The sequence below is a fragment of the Sparus aurata genome, chromosome 21, assembly GCF_900880675.1.
Source record: "Sparus aurata chromosome 21, fSpaAur1.1, whole genome shotgun sequence".
NCBI lineage: Eukaryota > Metazoa > Chordata > Actinopteri > Spariformes > Sparidae > Sparus > Sparus aurata.
The window spans coordinates 4,820,759-4,847,954 of record NC_044207.1 but is presented as its reverse complement, the minus strand read 5'-3'; the positions used below and the strand labels follow the sequence as shown (position 1 = coordinate 4,847,954).

The following is a 27,196-nucleotide window of genomic DNA, read 5'->3' as shown; positions in this document are numbered from 1 at the left end:
GTAAAAATAACACATTTAAGTAAACTTGTATGCATGCTGTAACCAAAAATTATAAGTAAGCTGAGGATGGGTGTCTGCCTGAAGGGTTTCATTAATAAATGATTTAATTTGAGGATTTATACAGTTTTTGAGAATTCAGCAATCTGCTATACGTGGTGGAGAAGAGCATGTTGACTAATTACCCTTTCTAGTATATAATGTGATACATAACTCCAAATGAAAGAACTCACTGTTTACATTATGTGCTTATACATTTTTCTTCCATGTTTTATGAAGAATGTATTTATCCCATAATAAACGACACTTATTAAAACCAATAATTGTTTCATTTACATTAATATTGCACGACTGCTTATATGTCAGTGTTTATCACCTTCAGATTTTTTTATTAAGTGCTGGATTTTAGTTCTTTATACATTGTGCGAATATTTTTTATGTGTGAATATTTAATCTATTTTCAGGTGATACGAGTGTTGATACAGCACATGTTCTGTTTTGCTCATTATTGTGACTGAATGCAGCTGCAGCCCATCCAGGAGCTTTATGATTTAATGTTTTGTGTATATTTGCTTCTGTCAGCTCCACACAGACATGGACCATGGAGACAATGCGGTCAAATACACTCTGTCAGGAGAAGGAGCTGGGTCCATCTTCACCATTGATCAAATTACAGGAGATATACATGCACTGGTGGGGCTTGACAGGTCAGTACTAATTAATAATTACAACAATAAAGTAATATTGTCTATTTTGCAGTGTAGAGCTTCTAATAGAGAAATTCCTGTCATTTAATAACCCCCAATTGATCTTAATTAAAGAGATATGACTGATTCTTGAATCATTAATGTTCATTAGGTTGTCCCTTTTCATAATGTTGTAATCACTACAAAGATAATATGCACATCAAGTAACACATCAAGCTATGAAGTTTTGTAATATTAGCAGTTTTGTATCACTGAGAATTATTCTGCTCACATTGACTGTTTCAAGTTTTAAAGTTAACATTTTATTCATTCATAATTTAAGTCAAAAATTAATATTTGAGTAAGCATGTTACTGGCATGTTACTTTACTGCTTTGCCAAGTAGAGGGGAATAAACTGTAACATACTGTGCTGACATAACAATGTTGAGTGAAGAAATAAAAACCTTAAAGTAATATATGATAATGACAGATGGTTGAAACTGTCCAAATGCACTTAGCTGCCATTCTCCTTGAAGGAATAGCTTAGCTAAAATTGAACATTCAGTCATTACTCACTCCTATTCTGATGGAAAGTCAGGTCAGGTTTCCAGAGATGGACAGAGTACTCGACCCCAGTACTTGAGTAAGAGTACAAATACTACTGGTCAAAATTTACTCCATTACAAGTAAAAGTAGCTCAGTTGACATGTTACTCGAGAAAGAGTAAAAAAGTACTTGCTTTTAAAGGTACTTAAGTATCCAAAAGTACATGCTTTTAAATTTACTTTAAGTAAAAGTAAGAGTAAGAGTACATTTCTTATTTTTCACATCAATTAATTACTATAATTTTTTCTAAATGAATGTAAGGACCTTTTAACTCTTGTTTCTGAGAATTCTTTGAAACCACCTGCACTGATGTGCTTGCTTTTAGAACCACAATGTTATATAAAGCCTGCAGAAACACCTAGAAAAACAAATCAAATGAATGGGATCACAGGAGGACAGCAGATGTTGCAGATGCAGATGTTTATTAACAATCATTAAAACTGTAACCAAATGAACCTGCACTGTCCAACTAACTCTCTATCATTTAGCTAAGTTGGGAACTGGAACCCCCTCAAAGACCAATGTTGTGCCCAGACCACTGGTTGAGAATCACTGCTTTACAAAAAACTACATCTGATGCAGCCATTGTCGCGGTTTTGTGTTTGACAAACGCAGTCAAGAGCGTGGCTACTTTGGTGGTATCCGTATGGGGAGGGATGACGTATTTCCGGTTTTACGTAGATCCCAGTGAAGAGCATGCACTGTGATAGGTTTCCTTCTTTGACAAACACAGCTTGTGTCCAATAGTATTTTAGAAAAAAAAAAAGAGCAGACCTGAAAGTAACGAGTACTTTTCAGCCTTCTTGTAATTAACTTGAGTAAAAGTAAAAATATTTGTCTTGGAAATGTATTCAAGTAAGAGTAATAAGTACCAAAGAAATCTAATACTCAAGTAAAGTACAAATCCTCTTGATATGTACTTAAGTACACTACTCAAGTAAATTTACTCCGTTACTGTCCACCACTGCAGGTTTCATAGTCTACAAAACATGTCTGGATCTTCACAGCAAAACAGCGTTGCAACATTTTCCTAAACAGCTTAAGTAGCTGGGGACTTGTCTTAAAAAAATAAAAAAGCAACAACAACCCAAAAAACAGGACATAAAATGCCTCTATAGCCTTTCTGGGAGCCATAAGATCCAAAATGTATTTAAATATTCAAAATCTATATCCCCCGCACACGTTATGTTTTACACCAGAGTGACTGGAATCTAATCAATGATTGCAAATGTATAGCATCATCAATGCCATGTATTTTTACTGTATAAGATATGCAAAATAGCACAGTTGCTCCCCATCTTTGCTCACTTTTTGTGTCTCTTCAACAAAGGTAATACAAGCTACAAGATTGTATTGTAGCAAATCTTGACATCCTTCAACTTGAAGTCATTAAGCTTGCAGGCGTAATGCAGAAAACATCAGGTAGTTATGTATGTTAATTAGATATCATTTGATATGATTTCTATGAACACTGCTATGTAATTTTGGTCTTCCAAAGGCTTTATGTTCCAAAACCTTTATGGATAAGTTTAGACCCAAGGTCCAGTGTGATTTGGCAATAGCGGCCTTCGCTATTCAAAATGACTGTTGTTTTCGTTAGTGTATAATCACATGAAACTTAGAAACCCTAGAATCAGCCTTTCATATACAGAGGAGAGTGGGTCTTCTCCCACACAGTCCACCACGTTGCACTGCCATGTTTCTATAGTAGCTCAGAACAGACAAACCAAACACTGGCTCTAGAGAGGGACATTCATGTGGATGAGATGAGGGGTATTCAGTTTGTAGCAATTTGTAACCTCAGATTATAACCAAGATGTTACTAAATTATACACACTGGACCCTATGGCAACATAACCTGGACTGAGGTTCATGGATCAATCACAGTTTTTGTTCCAGTCACACACTGCCAGCTCTCACTGGCAAGCTGGGAGATGTGTGAAAGTGGCTAGTTCACTATGTTCAACAAGTTTTATTTAGCCTTTGTAGTCTAAAAAGTACATAAATACAGAACTTTGTTAAAAGCCATAGTCATAGCCTTTACAACAAACATCAGTCTGAAGAGGTATCTCAGTGCAACAGTTGCTACTCACTGTTGTAGGTGTGAGCTTTGTGCAAACTGGGTTCACAGCTGAATGAGTCTGTTGCTGCCCAGTGGCTCTGTTCTTTGGCTGGTTATTTTGTGCTATTGAGTTTAACAACTCAGTTGCTATTGGGAAACTTTGGCATTACTTGTAAAACTAGCTTGATAATAGCTTCCCATCCTTGGGGAGGACTTAAGTCATGTAAAATGAGTGCACAGGCAGAGTGGGTGCAGGCAGGTACACAGTTAGACAGACAGGTAGCCTGTCCAGTTATTTCACGTGCACCGAATGAAACCATTTAATAGGCTCACTGGAGGCTTTGACAGCCACAGATACAGGATTTTTAAAATATTCTATAATCACTCAACCCGGAATGACTAATGTAGTGAAGAACATACAGAATGTTGCTGTTATTTACATATCATGATTATATTGTATAAAATATTGTTTGTCAGATGACACTCATATAAAAAAAAAATACTCCATTCTTCTTCCATTTTGGAAGTTGCCATTAATTTTTTTTTTTTGCTCTATTGCATTATGTTTTTTATTTTGTACATTGCCTTGTACAAAAACTCTGAATCTCCTATTTAGTATATCTGGTAATATTCAGTAGTAGAGATTAACCCTACAAAATGGTGAACACACAACAAAGTAGACGTCTAAGCTAATTGTAATCAGTGTAATAAACATTCAGAGACACTGTGGAGGGACGCAGATGCATAAAAGGAAACCGTGCCGGTGTTGCCATGGAAATACAATTCTAATGGAATCAGTTTCAGTGTCCAACTGAGTGACAATGACACCTTTAACCCCAGTCCCTTGAAAACCCATACATTCTTGCTGTGTGGTTATATAGGTGTAGTTGTAGCAGTTTGCAACTCTTTTGCTTGTTGGTATTTATTGCTCATTCATACTGGTATTATTGTGTTTAAGCTCACAGTGTTGACATTAACACAAGCTCACATCAAAACCATATGGACACCTAAATGCCATGTAACAAATATCTTAGGCCGGACTACATTATCATCAGGTGGCCTCTGTTAATGACATGTTAACATCAATTTTAAGCGTATGTGGTACTTGATATTTTACAGGGAGGAAAAGTCCTTCTACACCCTGAGAGCCCAGGCTGTTGACATGCACACAGGTGTCCCTCTGGAGCCAGAGTCTGAGTTCATCATCAAGGTGCAGGACATCAATGACAACGAGCCAAGATTTACTGATGGTCCCTACAGTGCCAATGTCTCTGAGATGTCTCCGACAGGTAGGACAACTAGAGACTGAGACAAGGTGAAAATACCTGTCACTGCTTACATTAGGCCTCTCTGAATACAGTATATTTATATTCTACATGAAATGAATATTAAATCCAAATGTCAGTATGCTTCTCTCAAGGGGGGGGGGGGCTGTGTCTGACAATTTCTGTACATTTCCAAAATGGACAATTTAGCATTTGTTTTTGCAGCACCATATGTCATTGTTAGTTTCATTCAGACCGACGCAGTTGTCATTTCCATGCCCAAAGTTGTTGATGGGACAGATGATTGTGAAATGGCGGGGAAGAGAGTCCAGAAGCAATGGGTCACATCTAGGGTTTGGTACTCTGTACTTTTTCAAAAACAAAACAAACAAGACAAAAATGGAGCGTGCACACCCTTGGGAGAGGTTTATAGAGTTTGATTTTGAGATTGGCCTCAAATATAAAGACATTAAGTCAGTGCTTTGCAGTAGACACGGTTTTCTCATAAGTGAGAGACATCTGAAGAGACTACTAAAAGCAAAGGGACTCTTTCGTCGCAAAGCGTACACTGACCTTGCGGTCCTGGTTGAATTCATTAGCAACCAACTGCAATACTCTGGACAGCTTCACGGGTACCGTTGGATTCAGCCAAATGTAATGCTATGAATGCTGCATATCATCCCCCCTCTCTCATCCCAGGTCTTGTCACCTCTCTAAGCTGAAAGGCCAAAAAAAAACCTCAACCAACTTTAAGGCCAGCCTGCAGTTCAGAACATCTGTTGACAGTTTGATTTCCCGCTTGCTCTGGCAACAAACGATATAGATTAATTTTATTGTCATTATGCAAAACAAGATTGTTTGATGAAATTTCTGTTTGTAATTCCCAAAACTACATACACACAAAAGTTACTTGTGCTCATGTTACACAGAAAACCAATGAATGATCATCAAGCTAGACTTATAGAATTATTCATGGTGGAGAGTAGAGGATGAATTCAGTAGTCTCACACCCTGAGGATACTGTGGCTGGGGTGGATGTTGAATCTGTGCAGACATTTCTTTTGTCACTTCACTGATGCACGGTAGATGGCTACCAATGATTTTTTTTCTGTGGAAGTCGAATATCCAGTTACAGAGTGTCGTACCCAAGCATTTCAGATTTTCCGATTAGTTTCATGTTTGAGATTGACTGAAGTCAAGAAACTGAATTCTGATCTACCTGTTCTTATTCTCATCTGTGTGAAGACTGGGAGGAGTGCAGTGTTTACGACATCCTCGGCAATCTGTTGGTCCTGAAAGCTTATCAGTGAGGGACCAGGCACTATTATCTCAGTAATAACCAATTCCCATTACCATGTGATGTGTCACTGTAAAAACATGTTATAGCAGGTGTAAATACGTGCAGAAAGTATTGCAATTATAACATGATGAAACAGCCAGACAGCATGTAGATGTGGTGTGGATCTCAAGCAAGTGTGATATATTGTTTGACTTTTTTATAAATAAAATCGATCCAACGTGTTGACCGGCCTACTAACTCTGCCTCTTCCTGCCATTCTCATTCTGACAGCACAATGTTTGTCAGTTCACCACCCAGCCTACCTAAATTGCATATTGAAATGTTATCATAATGAATACACAATCAAGTGTTAAAGAAATGCTTTATATTATACCATCTGAAAATGCAAAGGCCTGCATTCACATACTGTGACAGGATAAATATAGCAAGTATACCAAGTGGGTAGCAATGTTCCTAGAAATCTGAATTTTTTTGTGCTAAAATCTAAAACTTTACAGGGAGATGACACTAGAGGAATCAAGAGGTATTAACTGTTCTCACATTAAGTCTTTACGATGAGAAAGTTACATTTCTATCTTTAGTTTTTAAAATGTTGCATTTAATAAAAATATTTTGTCATGTGTTGATGGCACGTTAGACTAAATTAAACTTTAAATAAAATGTAAACATTTTTTTTTAAAAAGGTGTTTGGTTTAGTTCAGTTCTTAAGTTTCACTTTGCAGTCTGTTTGCATGTATTAAGTTGTAGCTGCACATACAGACACACACACACACACACACAGTGCACTAAGCCAGACTTAGTGGCCCATCTGTCTGCTAAATACCATTACTGAGAGGTAATTTAACAGTCAAGGTCTTTAGGCTTTAAGCTGTTAATGCTTCAGCTGAGACCCAAAGTGCTCTGAGAGTGCACAGGCTTGACCCCAGTATGTCTCTGTTGCTGTCAAATACAGTAACAAATTGTATGGGGGATTAGTTATGGTAGCAAACAGCACAAGTATCCATATGATGAAAACATAATCCTATCTGTGAGAAGCTGACTACCAAGAATAGATGCTGCCATATTTTTTCTGTTCAAAGCTCTGTTTTTTTTTCTCAGTAAAATGTCGTAGCGACTGAAAACCAGTCGCTTGTCTAGTGCAGATGAGAATTGGTCAAACACCAAGTTCAGACACAATATTTATGTGCTAGAAGTTCTTTATTGCCTGCAAACAAGAGCCACACACCAGCGGAGCACAGATGTTGACTGAGGAGAGACAGTCTTTCCTCAGCCTTTATAATTATTATAAAACAATACAATACTGCACATTTGTGACAGTCACAAGAATACATATGATCTCTCTCAAAACACTATTCCAATCATTTCCACCTTCAGCTCATAATACACAGACACTTCTTATACACTTTAACCACTGTTTTGTGTCGTAAGTCAACCTAAAGTCAAAACACTTGTACATAGAAGAGGCTTCACTAGCCCCCCTTCAGGATAACTCTTTATCTAAGTTCCTTTATGTTAATTTTCATGGCACATTATACCATATACAATACATGAATATATCCATTCTTACTCTGCAACCGCATAGCCATCACAAGACAGAACTCATGTTGGAAGCACACACACAATAAGATTTGACTTTACCTTAAATAATAATGTTTTATCTATATTGTTAAGTTTCATATGTAAGCACAAAATATCAAAATCAGAAGGGACATTTGAGAATTCTCTCACAGGAGTAACTAACTTGTAATTTTTCAATGATTATGAGCCTCATACAGCACAGGTTTGCTTATTTTGTTTGAGTCAGGGCTGAGGTTTTGTTTTAATCTTTTTACTTTTCCAAAACATGCATTTGCGTTGTAGCTGTAAAGGAGGCAGAGCCCATTAACTCCTATATGAGCACAGATCTACCACAGAGCCTCTGCACTCTGCAGCCCACGGTGTGTGTGCACTTGAGATCTCTGGTGGAGCAGATAACTTCATGTTTAGACCTCAATTAACTTGAAGGAAAAGAATATCTGGCACATCATGTTAAGAGTTCTACTGAACATATGAATACAGTAAATAGGTATAGGTTACTATTTGTTACATAATAGTGTGTAAAAGTATTACGTTATGTCTAATATGCTATTGCCAAACATGATCATGAAGCCAACCATGGCTCTCCAGCCACTCTGGACTTTATTCGACTTGCGTATGTAATTCTTCCAGCCATAGGGGGCAACCTACTAAAGCTTTTCATTCAGAGAGAGATGTGCTGGATTTGACACTCAGCACAATGATCACCTGCTGGACTGAAGGATGATTATAGTTTCAAATGCTTGCATTTAAAATGAAAATTTCAATTTTGGTCATAAAGCTATCTTCCCAAACCTTTTTCCCACATGATGTAACATAGGTTTCTGTGTGATGATGTTGCTGCAAATACCTACCCTAGACCGCCTAACGTGCCTCTCCTCTGTTACTCATGGTTCATGTCCAGAGGATCCTTTGTTTCTAAGTTTCCAATGTATTGTCAATGTAGGAAGCTGTGCAATGTATTCTGGTAGAGAAGCATTGCATTTCGATGATGGGAGTTCCAGTTGAAATCTCAATTAATTAGAAAAAAAATATTTGTGGGGCAATCTGGCTACTTTATGCAAATGAGGAGCAACCAGTGCCATAGGCGCCGATCCCGTGGGTGCTCCGGTGCTCGAGCACCCGCTGACAACGTTGAGCACCCACTGGCCAATCGGGATGGCCAATCAAAAAAAAAAAAAGTACCTGCGGAGCACCGCTGGAATAAAGACGAACCGTCATGTAATTCACACAGAAAACTGCGCTGCCGCTCCTAAAGAGATGTGACGGTACACGTCATGATGACGATGTCGGGGTGTTTCCCAGGTGTTCCCCCGTTAATCTAAACCCGCGGACCGTTTATAATGTGTATTGTGATTGAGAACCTGCTAAATGACATTATTACATAATCACCATCAGTAAACAGGTCGCTGCGTGACTCTGTCACTTGCGGGGACGGAGGCTGTTTTCTGGGGGAAAGTTCACTGAAGTCTCGGTCAGGAGGGCTGACCATCGCGGTGATTTCTATCAACAGTGCCACCTCTACTTAAAGAGAAACTCCTAGTAAATATTAAAACCAACCATTGTCATGTAAAAATCCAGACTGCAACTACACAGGGCTCCAAGGTTTGATGAGGGCTACTAGCCAAAATGTTAGCCACAAGGCCAGAATCAATTTTTAAAATTGAGATTGGTCAACCATTGGGAAAGCATATCTGATAAGACTGACTACTACATAATGTGCATGTGTTTTTTTTTTCAGGAACCTATGTGACCCAGGTGACTGCAACAGATGCAGATGACCCTACATATGGCAACAGCGCACGTATCGTATACAGCATCCTTCATGGTCAGCCATACTTTTCTGTGGACCCCAAGACAGGTGAACAGACTGAAGTTTTTAAAACACTTCTATGATTTCTGCATAAACCCACAACACACACTTCCTGCTGTCTTCACTGCCTACCAGAAAACATGAAATTCAATTGGTAATGACACAGTGCATGGTTCTGAGAGTGAGCTCAGTCCGTCCGCTGCATGCTAAAGCAAGCACTTAAAGAGTTCAGTCCTTTAACAGACATCTCAACCGACCAGTAATTACTCTGAACATGGAATGTCATGTTTCATTTTCACTCTGAGGAGCAGCATGTCTTACTAACCAACCTTTTAGTCCTCTGCTGGTGCACAGTATCTTTGGCTGTCCTTGCCTGAATTTTTCAACTTTGTCATGAATCAGTCCCTATCAAAATTCTGTTTAGAGACAGACAGGAGACATTTAAGCATAATTAGTAATATGCTTGCCTATAGGAAGGTTAGATTTACAATCTTCTGCGTCTGTCTGTCTACTAAATAACAAAATGAGGACCCTTTTAAAACCTTTCCTCCTCTAGGGGTCATCCGGACAGCTCTATCAAACATGGATCGCGAGGTAAAAGGGGAGTACCAGGTTCTTCTCCAGGCCAAGGACATGGGAGGTCAGCTGGGGGGGCTTGCCTCCACCACCACCATCAACATAACCCTCAGTGACGTCAATGACAACCCGCCGCGCTTCGCAAAGAGTAAGAAAGTCTCACTGTGGATGTCTGAATGGTTGATTGATTGATTGGAGGGATGAATAAGTCGTTGATTGGTTTTATTTTTTAAGATGGATGAACGAAAAGGTTCTATTTGATCTTTTTTAAATTGCACTTTTCCTGTCCCTGGCCTCTCTCATTCTTCCAGGTATTTTCCATCTGCGGGTGCCAGAGTCGGCGTCAGTTGGCTCAGCTGTGGGTCGGATTCAAGCCCATGATCCGGATGCTGGCAGCAATGCAGAGGTGGAATATGCCATTGTTCCAGGAGATGAGGGCAACATGTTTGACATCTTCTCTGATGGCAAAAGTCAAGATGGAGTTGTAGTCTTAAAAAAGGTATTTACTCATAATCACATGCATAGTAGCTGTTTACAGTACATATGGTGGCTTGCGCCAGCTTGTTATGCATGATGAAGGGACGATGGACTAAAACAATTTACATTTAAGGCCAATAGCAAATTTGTTTAAAAAAATAAAGCTGGTATCAAGTATCAGAACTTTAATCGAACCACAGAAAACTGCTTTCAATTATTAATTCAACCAATAGATTTAAGGCTGACAGAATTGGTGCAGAAAATTTCAGCGAAGAAGTGAAGAAATAAAATGTTCTCAGTTATTACTTACACTAAGTAAAATTACGTATGTGTATGCATGTTATCATTAAAAAACAGATGTTTTGGCTGATTTCCACATTATATTGTTAACATGTAGAAGTCATTGTAACATCTAATCATGGGGACAGTTATGATTGACTTAGGTATGTAAACTTGCCACTGTTAAAACAGGGGTTACCCCCACATGTGTGTGCTGTCGCACTCGTTGTAGGTCCACTCTGATATACACTCTGACTGGGATTAGGTCACATCTTGCTGATGAAAAAATACACGGTGTCTTGAACAAATGCTGAGTAATTGAAAGCTAGATTCATTCATGTAAAGATATAAACTCTCTCTTACCAAATAGCATACATAATCATCAGTCCAAAAAGGGGATTCTGACCAAAAAACAGCTTTGTGCCTTTAAAGTTTCTTTGAAAATTATAATTCCCCCAAATCAGATACATACAAATCTGAATTATCCAATGATAAAATCTTAGGCAGCTCCAAAGGCAAATGTTGCAAACATCAGCATTTTGCTTGTGTTGTACTGTCAGTGATCTCAGAGTGGGAGGAATGTGCTGATTTGGCTATGATCCCAATTATTCTGCCTCTTAACCTTCCACTGAGCCAAGCTATTATACTAGATAATGCAAGAAACAGGCTTTGTTTTGCAGTGTCAGCGAATGGGTTACACTGATGACTTAACATCTGTGGTATATATTGGAACAATGGGGAAGAGGGAAGAAATAAAGAATGGACAGATGAGGTCCTGCATTTCTTTTTCTTCAAGCACAAACTTGAACTTGTCCCAATTTTAACTCCTCAAAAACTTGCAACTGGAAATCAGATCTCTGTAAAGCTCTTTCAAAAGGAGTCATATGAGGACTCCAGAAAATTAAACTCTGTTAAACGCTCCAACTAAAGAGATACCACAGATATACGTTATACCACACTCACACAAACACACAGAAATGCACACTGGAACACGCAGCGCTCATGTCACATCGCATCAAGCAGTTTAACATCAGAGAGCTACAAAGGCTTTTGTTTCAAACCGTCCTCCAAATCAAAACTGACACGACAGCTACTTTCTGAGCACGAAACTTTCCCAGCTTTGCCTCTTCTTTTAGAAATGAGATAAGATATAAATCCATGGCTCTCAGAACTGATTTGACGTCTCTGCTGATTGTTTTAACACAAAGAGGCAGTTGGCGAGCATTAAAAGAAAGCTGACCCACTATTATGAAAGACTGAACCAAAATGTTCTTCAAAGTGGTTTTAAACAAACTCCTTTTTTCAAAGCACTGTCAATGCAGAAATTATTATTGTGAAGATGAAAATAGTAATAAAACAGACAGGCATGGTTGGACCACATCAGTTCAATATTCATGTTCAGTGTTTCTGCATCTTTTTTTTACTTGTGAGATTACTGCCAAAATCTTGGCGTTTTTGATGAAACATCCAATTTGAATGTAAATGCTGAACTGGAACTGCACTCAATGTTAATACCAACAATCCCCTTTAATTCAATCAAATCCAATGCAATATCAAAGTTGATAGCCTTATAACCCAAAATTGGAAATCACCCAATTATGCTTAACCATAATTTAAGTTCACCAGATCTCTAACAGCCAACGACTAGTACAACATTACAATGCAGATAACATCATAATTTCACTATTTTGTGGAAGAATACGGTTGATATGTTATATCAGTTGATTATAACACACTGCGTTTATGGCATGCGCTCTAACCACTCGACCACCTGCGCGCCACAAATGAATAACTTTATTTACTGATTTGGTGAAACTGGATCTCATTTTATGTACACAACGCTTTCTGGTTTTCCTTCTACTTTCCTCCAGTTGCTTTGCCTGAACCCTCAGTGATTTATGTGGCTTCTAGATGAACTTCACTGACATAAAAATCCATGTAGTTCCAAATTAGAAACACAAATTTTAATTAGTTACTGTGAGTCTAGTTTAGCACTGGATTTATCACTGTAAGTCAACATGACTATAAATGACTTGTTTCAACTTTGCAATGCAAATTCAAAATATGCATAACTTTAAAATACATTCTGTCCACTTAAACCACTTTAACTATTTTAGTTAAAATGAGTCTCAACATAACGTTTCTAGTTAAGATTATCTAAAAGCATGTATTGTTTCAATTTACAAGTTAGAGTTATAACAAACCACAATTTCCTGATGCAAAAATCTCACATTTATTTTTTTGCTTGAAAGAAGCAACGATAACTTTTCCCAACAGATACATGTCTAAAAGACAATCTATAAATCTCCTACACACAACAGGCAAGTTGTGTGTAGCAAATGTTATCAATCCCCTTTCTTCATTGTATGCATTTGAATGTCTGATTCTATGAATTTTAAACTTGTAACATCCATTCCCATCGCCAAGCAAGTTGACAGATGTTTCACAGTTTTTACCTCAGGAGTTTGCCTGTGTAACTTGGGCAGAGGCTTGGTCTTGTTTGATCTTCATCACCATTCTCTGTAGAAACTCAAAGGAATACTTCATGGCTTGTGGATACTCCAGATTCACACAGTTTAAGTATAATACCTATAAGGAAAGCAAAGCTGAATAGCACATCTTCGAAGTTGTGTAGCATAATGGTCTCCTCAACGACAACTGCCACATTGAAGACCTCACATGTATAGGCATCCTGTTCTGGACCTCTGTAGCCAATCATTAGGCCAACTTGCATCCCCTTCAAGGCTGAATCCAAGGTCTAACTGTTAGCCTGAAAAAGTACGGGGCTCAAACCCAGGGCCACTGCAGTAAGGACAAAGCCTCTGTACAACAGCCTCTACCAACTGAGCTAATGTGTGCCCCATCAGCTCCACCACTTACATCTTTCTCTTTTTTGAGTTCCCGCTTCTTTCCCGACCTGGTTGCTGCTTTGTACACCTCCAGCAGTCTTGGTACTAGGCCATCAAGTCCATCAAGAAAAGATTTGAGAATGTCTGTGGTAATGATTCTTTTGAACTCTGCCTTAAACTGGAGAGCCACCTGAAAGTGACTTCTGGGATGAGTGGTTGATCTCCAATAATCTATTTTATGTGCTGGGAAAACATAGCTGTCATCAGGTCTACCAGCTGGTGATAAAGGTCTTTTGGCAGCATTTCCACCTCCATCAACTTCTGCGTTTCCTGCACATTTTCAGGATACGTTCTTCAGGTGAATCCTGACAGTAGTGCTGTAGTCTGCGAGTGCTCTGGCTACACTCTCGTTATGATTCCTATCAGGAAACTTACAATTTTTTTTACGTACTGCAAGTGTGTCAATGAAATCAGTATTTGAACCTTTAGGAATCAGGGAGGGATCTAAAAAACATGCAGGTCAAGGGGTACTCCAGGAGAGATTTGGGAAACACTGCCATAGAGCATCAATTCTTCAGGATCAGGGTGACAAGTGTCCTGTCGCAAGACATTAACGTAATGCTGTCAAGGCATTTGGCCATTGTAATCAAGTTGGGCAAAAACAGTTACTTACAGCAGGTTTAATTCGACAAGAATGTCCTGGGAGTGACTAACATCCACCCCTGAAAAAGATATGACACAAGTGGCATGTAGTCATTAAGATCCTCTGGTTTTACAGGCATTCAGCCGGGCATTTCTTCACAAGATGTCAACTCTGCAGATGCTCCACATAGTACGCAGTGAAAGGTTCAATGATGATCAATTCAATTCAATTCAATTAAGCAAATGTGACCACCCAGCACGATGCATATTTCCAAAATACTACCAAAGTCCGGTGGTCCACTTGTACCCCCAACAGAAAGAATCATTCCCTGTGAATACTTTGTTCCATTTGTGAAAGTCTTAGGGGTCAGCCCAACAGTGTCAACATTGCTGAATCTATTTAAGATAGCTTGTCTGACACCAATGTGTAGTAGGGCTGCACGATTCTGGAAAAAATGTGAATCACGATTTTTTTGCTTAGAATTGAGATCACGATTCTCTGGCACGATTTTTTTCACAAAATGTTTATTGCACTGATGAACTTGAGCAAAAAAAAACAAAAACATGATAGTATGGCAGATACTACTATGCCTCTGCCAAAGCAATGTTTTTTTGTTCATTTCAAGTTCTATCATTGGATGAGAAATTATTTTTACACAAAAAAAAAAAAAAAAAAATAGTCTCCCAAGATGAGAGGGCATCCTTTTATACCTCATGTTGTACAATGTTTATTGGGGCCGTATCTTAAGCTAGGTGATATGTGATAGCTGCTGTGATCGGCTTTCTAAAACGGAGGCATAATTTTCTTCCTTTTCCAAAAGCCGCCTCAGAGGTAGAGGTGAACATGTGACGTGACGTGAAGCCCGACGTTGGGCTGTGAGCAGTTGACAACGAATTTGTCTTCAAAATAAGAGCTTTACATTACACCCCATTGGAGTTTAGAGCTGGGTTCTCAGCGTGGGGCTTTTAATTTGAAAGTAGCGACCGTTCCTAGATTGTGGCTACAACAACAAGCTAACACAACCATACAGCTAGAGATCCAGGAGACGCTAGCATCTCCTGATCTCAGCGGCTGTCCAGTTGCTCATCTAGCAGGCGAGGCGGAAATAAGTGTACCCTCCGAGGCGGGAAATCGGCGGACCAAAACAGACCCCCAGTTTGCCGCCCTCTGTCTAAAACCACGGACCTAGCAGCCAAAAGGACGGGCAGATTGGCGGCTTGCTGCCACGTCTAAAAACGGCTTCTCACTCAATCCTCCCATACACTTAACTGCGGGCGGGCTTCCGCCACTGAATCACGTGTTGTAAAGACGCTTTACCACAGGTTGAGGGCGGAGGCAGCGGCAGTGCTGCGTTTGGGGGCGCTTCAAAAAATCCGGGAGGAAAACAGGAGCATTTGTTTGTGATTCAGCTCGAGATATAAAATGCTTCAGAATCGCTGTGTGTAGATATGAGATCACGTGTATGTGTGAATCGAGATCGCGATTTTTTAACTATTTTTTGTGCAGCCCTACTGTGTAGGACTTCCCAGGCAGACATTAGATGCCTTTGCAGCCTTGTCATCATCATCCAGGTCATCCTGTTCATTATTTACAGAGGCTTGACTGTGACAATTAACAACAAGCTCAGGTTTTAAATCGGGAAATGTAGAGGCAGTGCCGCTGTTTGTTTTTGCCAGTTTAACTTTTTATTTCCAAACATATAACTCCACTTTCTAAACACAGTACAGCCAATACATACACACAAGTATTGGGATGTGCAAAATCTTCATAGAAATGAAATATTCCTCCATAAATACAAACTTAAAAGCAGAAGTATACAAGTGAGCAATCTCCTTCAATAAGCAAAGATTTAAAAGCAGAAAAGTCACACAATTTTACTTTACTTTGTAAACACACTATGTAGAACAGCTAAAACACACGCATTCAAATAAAATAAACCAAAGATTTTCACAAATCAATAAAATCAAATAAGAAAAGCGAAATAAATGTTCCAGATAACTCACAATAGCAGCATCGAAGTATAATACTTTAGAGCAATACAAAAAGAAAGTAAAATCTTCACAGCTTTGCTGACTTTGTAAACATATTATGTAGAATAGCCAACACACACAACACATTTGAAAGTGCAAACTTTTCTTCAGTAAACAGAATTGTATCAAAATAAACCAGACAAATTCAATGCTACTTTGAATAATTTACATTAAATAATCATCAATAAGTACAAACAAGAATAGTCAATCTTCTTAAATAAAACAAAGATTTAGAGGAAGAAAAGTCACAACTTTACTTACTTTGTAAACACAGTAGGCTATGTAGAACAGCTAAAACACACATTCAAGTACAGTGCAAAATTTTCTTAGACCAAATGTTATCAAAATAAACCAAAGACATAATTTTTTAGAGAGCCGTAATGCTATTCTGTATGGATCAAGCGTTTCCACCAGTTTTGGGAGGCTCTATAGAGGCTCACATATGCATTTCCTCACTACAAAATCACTAATTAGGTCATCATATGACAGCTTCTGAGACACTTCACCATTGATGCTAATGACAGCAAGACCACTTAGACGTTCCTGCCCCATTGTTGAACGTAAGTATGTTTTAATGAGCTTTAGTTTGGAAAAACTTAGCTCAGCAGAGGCAACTGTAACAGGGAGGGTTAATGCAATTCAAAGAGCAACCCAGAGATTTGGATACACCTCTTTAAGGCGATTCTCATGGAGAAATGTGAGCAACTCCAAGGAGGTTGTCTGTGGTGACAGTTGAGGAAGGTTGGTGATTTCCTGAACCATCTCAGTCCTTTTCTCCTTGAGCTCTGGCTCTATGTTCATGGCCTTGCAAAGGTCCTTGGCAGTTGACACTTCCTCATGTATCTGGAGAGGGAGGTTTTGGCACTGTCAATTTGAGCAATGTCGAGCTGCATTGAACTAGTCTGCAGAAGCTTGTTTGCTTGGTTAATGGTCGTAAGAATTTCACACCAGACAACAGAACAGATCAGAAATCTAAAAGAGGCCACCTCTTCCGCCAGGGCTTGAGCGTCTATTTTTGCGACTGAATCATCGACAGTTTCCCTAGCTTCAGTGAGCGCATTTCTGATTTCTTTAATTTGACTTCTGGCAGCTGTGACACTCTTAAGCCTGCTCTTCCACCTCACAGCACTCCATGATTTCACAGTCAGGTTGACGTGTTTTGTCAAGATGCTCCATCGTTGTGTAGCTCCTGAGAAGAAACAAAATAGCTTCTGCAAATAACCAAAAAAGCCAGTGGCATCCCTGGACGACTTGGCAGCTTCAGCTATGACAAGCGTCATCGAATGAGCTGCGCACGGAACACACAATGGCCTCGAATTAAATTGTAGCAGTCGGGCCTGAACTCCTTACTTTTTCCCCTTCATGTTTGCTCCATTGTCATAGGCCTGTCTGCGGCAATTATCAAACAGAATGTCAAGTTCCTTCAACACTGTCTTGACGGACAGCGGACAGGTTCAGGCCAGTTGTTTAAACCACCTCCACATAGCTAAGGATGTACTCCTTGATATTTGGCTTTGGCACCAAATCAACAATGCACACGATGAGGGACATTTGTTCTTTGTGGCTAAAATCAGGTGTACAGTCAAGAATAATGGAGAAATATTTCGCTTCTTGAAGCAGTGTCTGGATTGTTTGTAATGTTTTGGTGGAGATGATCTGGATCATAGTGATTGGAACGGCAGTTCTTTTTACTGTACTGAATCTCTAGAATCCGTTCATTAAAAAAGTTCATTAAAATGATTCGTTCAAAAGATTCGTTCAACGAATCGTTCAGTGCTCTCCAACTCCCTGAACTGATAAGCAGCCAAACGATCCGTCATTCAGTTCATTAATCAGCCCTGAGGTTCACGTTCACTTACTGAGGGACGGTGCGTTCACGGACTATAGTACACAATCATTCGTCCTCTGTGCACAGTAAAATCACTTAACATGATGCTACACGGATGTTAGCAACACAGCGCTAGTTTTAGCTGTACGGTTACTGAACATGAATCAACTCCTCTGCCCTGAGTGAGTGAGTGACACATCGCCACTTTCAGCACAGTACGTGAACGAGACTCACATCCTCAGCAACAGTTCTCTGTGTGCAGTAGGTTCCTGAATCATGAACGGATCACAGTGCGAACATGAATCACGTCCTCACAGTTCTCTGTGTGCAGGCGAGTGAGTGACGGTTAGATTTTATAGACTGTATTAATGTAAGGGTACTATATGCACTATTTTATATCATGTATTCCCTTGTGAAGACCAAACACTATGTGCATGCATTTCCACTCCTGGCCGGCATGGTCGCGGCTGAGCTCAACTGAACTGAGAAAGGAACGAATCAGTTCATGAAGTGATTCCGTTCAGTTCGTCCAGTCAAAAGATTTGTTCGTTCGAACGCCATGTTCAAGACCGACACAACACTACTGGATCAGTTCATCTTGTGTCTGCTGTCCAAGATGTGTTCGGGAGCTCTCCCTTTATTACATATTTATCAACTATTTGACAAATCTAATCTAATCTAATATAAAAGCATAATAGAATGAGTTGCAATAGTGCACACAATTCAACAATAATGCTTTATATCATTCATAATGACATTTTTTATTTATATCAAACATTTCTAAATCTTAAACATTATTTTACCATTTAATTGAATACAACTTAAATATGGTTATGAGAGCATTTTGTCTACTACAAAATGTTCTTCAATTTCACTGGCAGATGTTGTCCATGCCTTTACATCCTGACATAAATGCAATCAAACGCTAGTTCATTTTATCATGTAGCTTCTGTCACATTCAGCTGTAACTAAGCTAGCTGTAGCAGTAACACTAAAAGTCTGAGTTCTTCAGACTTCACACATTATCAAGAGGGGGACAGCCTTCAGATCCGACACCCCTCCATTGCGACACCCCTCCATTCCGAAACCCCCCACTCCGACACACCGCTGTTCCGACCCTCCCCCCAAAACACAGCTGTTCTGAAATTAAACACTGCTATCCGTGGTGCTGAAATCCCCACTTCCAGCCGCACTCGCACATTTCTGAAGTGGGTTAAGGTAAGGGTTAGTTCGGAGGGGGGGGTTGGGTTTCGGAATGGAGGTGTTTCCCCAATAGCCTTTTCGGAATAGCGGGGTCTTTGAAAAAAGAGGGAAACCCCGCCATTACGATTAATTGAAGTCTATGTTCGGAACAGCAAGGTTTCGGAAAGGCAGGGTGTAACCTATCAATAGCCATTGTCTGTCCCACTGCACATCCGACACCTCACCTAATTTGTGTGAGACTGTAGCCTACATTCTGCTGAATTCCACATGAATGACAATCTTAAAGATGGTCGTGGACTTATTATGCATTGCAAACACCAAAATATGTGTTCTCAAATAATACTATGCTAGGTACACTTTGCTAAATGTCTGGCTAAAGCCTATTAACTGATGCTACACGGTAATAAATGGTCTGAAGCAAGAGGAATTGTTAGCCTACCTTGTGCACTGACTGCTAACTGTTACTGAGAAAGTACTGACCACCACCATGTCAAAATAAACCATAAACTACTGCTCAATATCTGAAGTAAAGTAACAGCTAGCTGGTGTCATTTACTTGTAAAATGCATAGGTAATGTTAACAGTAAAATCTCAATTTAGCTTGCACCAAAGTTAATGTTACAACATATGAGAGTTTGCTAACATTAGCAATAACGTCAGCTAGTTTGAGGTGTATGCTGAGCTAACCATCACATTAGCAACACATTTCCTGTATTTAAGGATGATTAAACATGGACTTGCACAGGAATCATCTCACAGTTTCTTCTTCTTTCTTTTCTCTGCTCCTGACCCCTGCTGTCTTTTCGGGGCCATTTCCAGAAAAGTTGACAGCCTGCTGTCAAACTCAGTCAGGCGCAATCCTTCAGACCACTGAGATAGGCAGCGCACCCACCTGGAGCTGGGAAGTTGAGTGTGTATGTTTGGGGGGGCACCATCATTTCTATCTTGAGAAATTAAACATATCTCTTGTTCTGCCTGTTTTGTGATATACATGCCTAAAAAGTGCCTAATATTTCTATACAGAAATAATATTGGCATTATTATGACGATGATGATTTTTCATTAGGCTATTTTTGGTGCCCTCTCACCACTTGGTGCGCTACGCACAGGGTGTGATGCGCGTGGTGGGAGCAGCGGCGCTGCATAGAGGGTTGCAGTAGACTGATAATACTGACATTAATGAGCAGTAAAAATAGAAAATGCCTTAGATTTACCTCCCAAAAAAGGGCAGTACACAGTCTCTTTATTTCTCAAATGTCTCTTTACGTTAAGAAAATATTGTTTGATGTTGCTTGGTGCTGAAAAAGTAGAAACATTATAGCTAAGTTTAGCATGCCGTCAAATCTATGCTGACGTGATGGCTAAAATGGAAGGAGCTATCTGACTGACTTCAGAATTTTTGTTTTTTTTGCTGCTGGGTTCACAATCATGTATGTTTACTGCCATCAAGTAACTAGCTGGGTGCTGTTCTCCAATGGACAAAGCCAGCACATTACATTTACAGAGTCTGACATAGCAATATGTACAACTTACAGTCTGAATTTCATTTGGCCCCTGAAATTTACATTTCATTGAGGTGACTTAAACACTGAAGTTGTAATACTGAAAACTCATAAAATTCAATTGAAATTCCATAAATTGTCATATCAAGTTGAAGTTAAAGTCCGTGTAAAGCAGAAATAAATTTGTGTTATGAGTTTGTCACACCACAGAAACATGTGTCATTGACCACTGAGCCAAATTTGAAAGATTAAAAAAATTGCCAAGTATATAAAATTAGGTCTCAAAATCATGGAAAAACAAGCACTTCTCTCTGCTGTGAAACACTGGGGGCGTGTCAGTTAGAGGCGCTGGAACCACGCCCACGCAGGTGAGGGGAGCCTCCTCCGTGTACTGTACAGGGACCTAACCTACAGAAACAATGGAAGCTAGCAGCATCATCGGAAAGAAGGTTTTTGAACTACTCACGTTAGCTGCTGCACCTCCTGCGCGTTGCCGTCATGGCAGGCAAAAAGTGTCGATCCCTGAGTGCGACCTGACAGGCACGCTTGAGGAGCGGTTCACCATTACTCTCCTGCCTGTCAGGTCGCACTCGGGGATCAACACTTTTTGTCTGGCATGACGGCAACGCGCAGGAGCGCAGCAGCTAACGTGAGTTGTTCAAAAACCTTCTTTTTAGTAAACTCTGTGTACACAAACAATGTTCTCAATGCTCGTGTTCATGTGTAGAGACCCTGGTGATGCTACGAGCAAAGTTTCATGTTGTGTCGAGCCTTCTTAGTGTTCTAAAAATAGCGATTTTGATGCTAGCATGTCCTGCCCCATGCACTTACTACAGTAAATCTTTAAAAGTGCCTCTTTCGTCGTAATTATGCTTTCACACTAAGGTTTGACTCATATTCAATCCCAAATAAAGCCTTGGTTGCTTTTTGGCGAGAGTTTCGCTTTAACACATTCTGTATATTACTGGAACAAAGGAAAACAATGTTATAATTACACACAGAGTAACAAATGCTGAATAAACAAGAACTCAGTAACTCAAAGAATTGAGCTATGATTTTCTCCAAGGGCGTCAAAGAAGTAGCCTATGATAGTTACTTTGAAAATGTGTCTACTGTCAACTAAATTCTTTCATAAATTTAAAGCAAAAGGCAAAAACGGTTGAAACAGTGTGTTCAAACAGCTTCTAAATGTTGGTAGGTGAGATGCACTTCAGACAGAAACAGACCGGCTGATATAGTGATGCTGCGACAAACTGGCACTTTTCACACGGAAAGAGACAAATTAAGGTATTTGTTATTAAGTATGAATTAACAAGCAGGGACATTTATAGATTGACTTTTTTATAGTGCTTTCCCAGTCTTCTGACAGCTCAAAGCTGTCACAATACTTTTCACATTCACACAGTGATGCAAGATGCCAGCTGCTCATTAGGAGCAATTTGGGGTTTAGTGTCTTGCTCAATGTAGCTCCATGTGGATGTAAATGTGCTGGAGATGTAATTGTGCACCTGTTCACTCATACATAGCAACTTGAAGGAGATAATATTTATGTCACTGTTTAGTTAACAGCTTGTTGCCCCCAAAGTGGTCAAACAAAAACCATTAATGCACCTCTTTGACACACCTTTATCTGATTAAGGTTTGGTATTTTAGGATGAGCAAAGTCAGATAATGTGACGGTAAAGAAAGGCAGCATTCTGGCTTTTACCCAGGAGCAGAAGACATCAGCCAGCATCCAGGCAACTTCAGGTTTAAGAGGCTGTCAACAGACACAGCATATCTGTAAATAAAAGAAAAATGATGCTTCATTTATATGTTGAGCGTTGCCCTTTTCTTAATCAACTTTACTTCAGTGTCCTTATTCATTCCTCATTCAGAGGACTCTGTTCTATGGCCGCCAGCCTCATCATAAAAGCCACGATGTCAACAGGACAAATTGCAGACACCGCTGAAAAGACACATTCAAGTGGGAAAAATAAGCTGAACACACAGGTAGCAGACACAAACTGATTCAAGAATTTTTTTTAATCACAATGTGAGTAGTAGCGTATTGCAGCTCTATCAGACACTTTATATCAGGCCAACTACTCTCCTCTCTCCACTGTCCTCTTCCTCTCTAGCATCTGGGGCGAGATGGCAATCAGTTAAATCCTCTCTGGCTCTCTTGCTGCCAGTCAGCCCTCTTCCATTTCCCTTTCACCTTACCAAACCGTACAAGTTTCAGGGTCAGCCAAGTGAAATGCAGAGTGAATTTTGATTGATCCAGGAGTGATTTTAGCTCTCGCCTTTTGAATCATGTCGCAGGTCTACACCAGACAAGTTCAGGTCACTATTAGAAACTTTATTGGAAAGAAATATTTTACTCTCTCCTTTCTGTCTGCATTCCTCTACCATTCTGTTACGGTGTTCTGCTGTCCAGTATGGGGGGCGGTCAGTCTAACAGGATTTGCTTACTGTAATGGGTTGGACTGCATGTTGCTCGTTCAGTAGCACTCAGAGGTCTCTGAATGTTTCTTTCCAACAAGGTCACTGGAAGTGAGTGGATGTATGAAACATGTGTGTCCCAGGAAGTGTTAATTACAATACAAAAGCCAGGTGCTCATCTTCATGTATGCAGTGACATGTGTGTGGCACTGAGCAGGGTTAATGCACAGAAGGCTGCGGGTCCTGATGGTGTCCCCGGACGTGTCCTCAGGGCCTGTGTTGTGCAGCTGACTGAGGCTAGGACTGACATATCAACCTGTCACTAGCCCAAGCAGCTGTCCCCATGTGCTTCAAAATCACCTCCGTCGTGCCGGTGCCAAAACACTCCACTGCAGTAAGCCTTAATGACTTCTGCCCAGTTGCACTCACCCCCATCATCACAAAGTGCTTCGATAGGCTGGTCCGGGCTCACCTCAAAACAAGTTTACCACCCACAATGGACCCCTATCTATTCACCTACCGCCAAAACAGGAGTACAGAAGATGCCATCTCTCCGACACTTCACTCCGCCCTCTCCCACCTTGACAACGGTAACACCTACTTGAGAATGCTGTTCATTGACTTCAGTTCAGCATTCAACACCATCATCCACTCCAAAGTGATCACCAAACTCAGTGACCTCTGCATCAATACCTCTCTCCTCAACTAGATTCTGGACTTCTTAACCAATAGACCACAGTCTGTTAGGTTAGATCACGCACCTCCTCAACCATCATCCTGAACACTGGCGTTCCACAAGGATGCATGCTGAGCCCCCTCCTTTACTCCCTCTTTACCTATCACTGCACACCTGCACATGGTTCAAACACCATTGTCAAGTTCTCAGACGACACAACGGTGATTGGTCTCATCAGCAACAATGATGAGTTGGCCTACAGGTAGGAGGTCCAGCACCTAACAGCGTGGTGCACCAACAACAACTTGGCTCGCAACACCAAGAAGACAAAAGAGCTCACTGTGGACTACAGAAAGTCAAATGATGGCACACACACCCCCATCCGTAACAACGGAACAGAGGTTGAGCGTGTCACCAGCTTCAAGCTTCTGGGTGTCCACATCTCCGAGGACCTCTCTTGGATCCTCAACACCTCCAATCTGATCAAGAAGGCTCACCAGCGTCCCTTCTGAGGAGACTAAAGAAGGTCCATCTGTCTCCTCAGATTCTGGTGAACTTCTAGTGCTGCACCATCGAGAGCATCCTTACCTGACTGCTACAGGTCACTCCGCACCCGGACTAGCAGGTTCAGGGGAAGCTTTTTCCCTGCGTCTGTCACCCTTCTGAACTCCACACCCCAGTGATTTATTGACTGGATTTATTAATTTATTTTAAAACAATCACACCAAGTTAATCAGTCTTACATCTGAAAGTTTGAACTTATGATTACGTTGAACTCCATCTCTGTCATAAAGGAAAACACAAATACAGCAGCTTAATTGGATGGATGATTAATGGAAAGGACCACATCACTTATATAGATATGAACATATATACAACTAGAGTGGATGAGTGATGAGGCATGAATTAAACTATTGCCTACAGAATTCATGAATTAATGAATGAATGTTATCAAAAACGATTGAAAAATGCAAAGAGGAGAATACTTCACTAAGATCAATAACAGCAAAAATCATTTAACAATTAGCTCTGTAAGCTATTTATGAAATAATTAAGTTTCTTCATATATTCCTGTGTTTGGTCCACTACATATGGTATTTTAAGTTACCTCCATTACTTAAGTAACTTCCGTTCTATTCACATTCATGTTAATATGTTAAAAATAAGTCATTGTGGACTGTTGGTTTCACAGTGGCCACAAACAGTCTTCTGAATGAAAGTCCAGTGTTTTTTTAACCAAACTGTTCATTCCGGACCTCCTTAACTCTTCACGCTTAATACTTATTATCCTCACTTCCTCTTTTGTAGTTGTTGTAATGACCACTGCCACTATAGGTTGCTGTCTTACAAGAAAGGTATATATGGGCTATATTAAGCTGCTTTCATAGTCAATCTATATGGTTATTTTTCTCCACTACCTTATAAAGGCAAAAAGGACAAAAAAAAATGTTAAAAAATCCAACATGTGTTTGAGATATATTTATTTGTGCAGCTTTAATCTCTTAAGGTTTCATCCCTATTTGTCTCTCTCTTTCGTTACTCTTTTGTTTCTGCAGACTCTTGACTATGAGACAAAGAAGTCCTACACCTTCAAGGTTGAGACGTCAAACACACAGCTGGACCCCCGTTTCCTTCATCTTGGGCCCTTCAAGGATTCAGCAACAGTCAAGGTGAATGTCCTGGACATGGATGAGCCTCCTGTCTTCACCAAGCCCTCCTACTCTATGGAAGTGTACGAGGACACTCCTCCAGGAACCATCATTGGCTCTGTGACGGCTCACGACCTGGATGCCACCAGCAGTGCTGTCAGGTAAATATCCTCATTTGTTAGTGGGAGTAATACGCTGTGCCGCATGTGCCAAGTACAAAAGAGACCTTAAAAACGTAAAGTTTCCATTAGATTTATGATTTAGAATTAGTATTAGCAATGAGTATTCATTTATTTCTAACCATGGAGCCAGTTGCACTAGCTCACTTTATTGAAATAGTTTACACAACATAAAGTAGTTCCTACATAGACAATAGTTATTAATTGCTTCATATTTTACTTTTACTAATTGTTACTTAGCAAACACACTACCATACACTACCATAGCTAATGTTAGCTTGGTAATATGACCTCCTTTATAGCTGTGTTTCTTACAGGTTGAGAACCAGTGTCTTAAGTCAGGAGCAAAAGAGGTTAAACGAAGACCAGTCGACATATTTAAGTTGACATGTCATCAAAGTTCTGTTCAGTAATGTCAACTGTAAAGCTTTTAAATTTCTATTTCGCAAATTCATTTCACAAATAATGCAATATTCCCAAAATTACGAAATGTCAGACTGAAAGACTAGCCAGTTAGACGTATGTTAGGTTAGCATGATTGGATAGCTATATACAGTGTGTATATATATATATATATATATATATGTTATAAAACTTGGACTTCACAGATATACTTTCGATATAAGAATTGCCAGAGCAATTAACTCCAGCAAGGAAATGTATTTGTGACTTCACATGCTTGCATTTACTGTATGTTGTACTGCTGTACAAGATCCTGGACAAATGATCAGCGGGTAGCAACACAATCATGTAGTTATAAAAAGAGTAGTCATTCAACCTTACTGTAGTTCTGCCTCTGTGTGCTCCCGTGTCATTGTGCTGTTATAATAGCTTAATTTGCAACACATCTCTATGAGTTCCAGGGGGCCTTGCACTGAAAAAAGTAATTTGTTACATTACTAGTTACATTACTTGTGACATTCGTATCTCCAACCGTCAAAAGGGGCTTGACGCAGCTGGGGGTTCTCAGGCAAGGGTAGCGACTAACCAATCAGTTATGGTAAAAGATACCAAACCCCAGCCAATAACTGTTCCAATTTTTGCCGGCCTCCCCCCTCCCCCCAGCCCGTTGTGTGTGATGCATGCGACTATGTTGTTAAAATTGATTGACCTAGCAATGTAACGTAAGCAACGAGCTTGGCGAACTGTAATGTGATTACTACATTCAGAACAGTAATGCCTTACACTACTCGTTACTGAAAAAAGTAATGTGATTACAGTTACAGTTACTTTGTAACGCGTTACACCCAGCACTGACTATACATGACCTGGTGGCTTGCACATGCTCCTGAGATGATTTCATACACAGACCTGCAAGGTTATTCTTCGAGCTCTGTTGATTTAACTACCTTCATTAGCTGTTATTTTGGAAACAACATGAACTCTCCAAAAAAGTTGTTAAAATACTTCTTTATGGTCAGGAACTAATTATTCTGACACAACAGTCAAGTGAACAAATGATAGTGAGCTAATGATATCACAACTGATGCTGATCTGATGCTTTTGGATTCATATTACTAATACTACTACTGCTACATTAATGTGTAAGTTGCATTTGACTAATGTGAATGTTTAA

At 39.9% G+C, this 27,196-nt stretch overlaps 1 protein-coding gene across 2 annotated transcripts in view; it reads left to right on the top strand.

Annotated features, from left to right (window-relative positions):
* Positions 1–27,196, top strand: part of LOC115572077 (cadherin-12-like) — a 129,995-nt gene that overhangs the window by 61,667 nt on the left and 41,132 nt on the right. For both annotated transcript variants that reach the window (XM_030401875.1, XM_030401874.1), the window contains 6 exons: positions 580–704; positions 4,472–4,641; positions 9,234–9,353; positions 9,862–10,029; positions 10,193–10,380; positions 25,349–25,602. In XM_030401875.1, the coding sequence (XP_030257735.1) occupies positions 580–704; positions 4,472–4,641; positions 9,234–9,353; positions 9,862–10,029; positions 10,193–10,380; positions 25,349–25,602 (1,025 nt within the window). The remainder of the gene's footprint in view (positions 1–579; positions 705–4,471; positions 4,642–9,233; positions 9,354–9,861; positions 10,030–10,192; positions 10,381–25,348; positions 25,603–27,196) is intronic.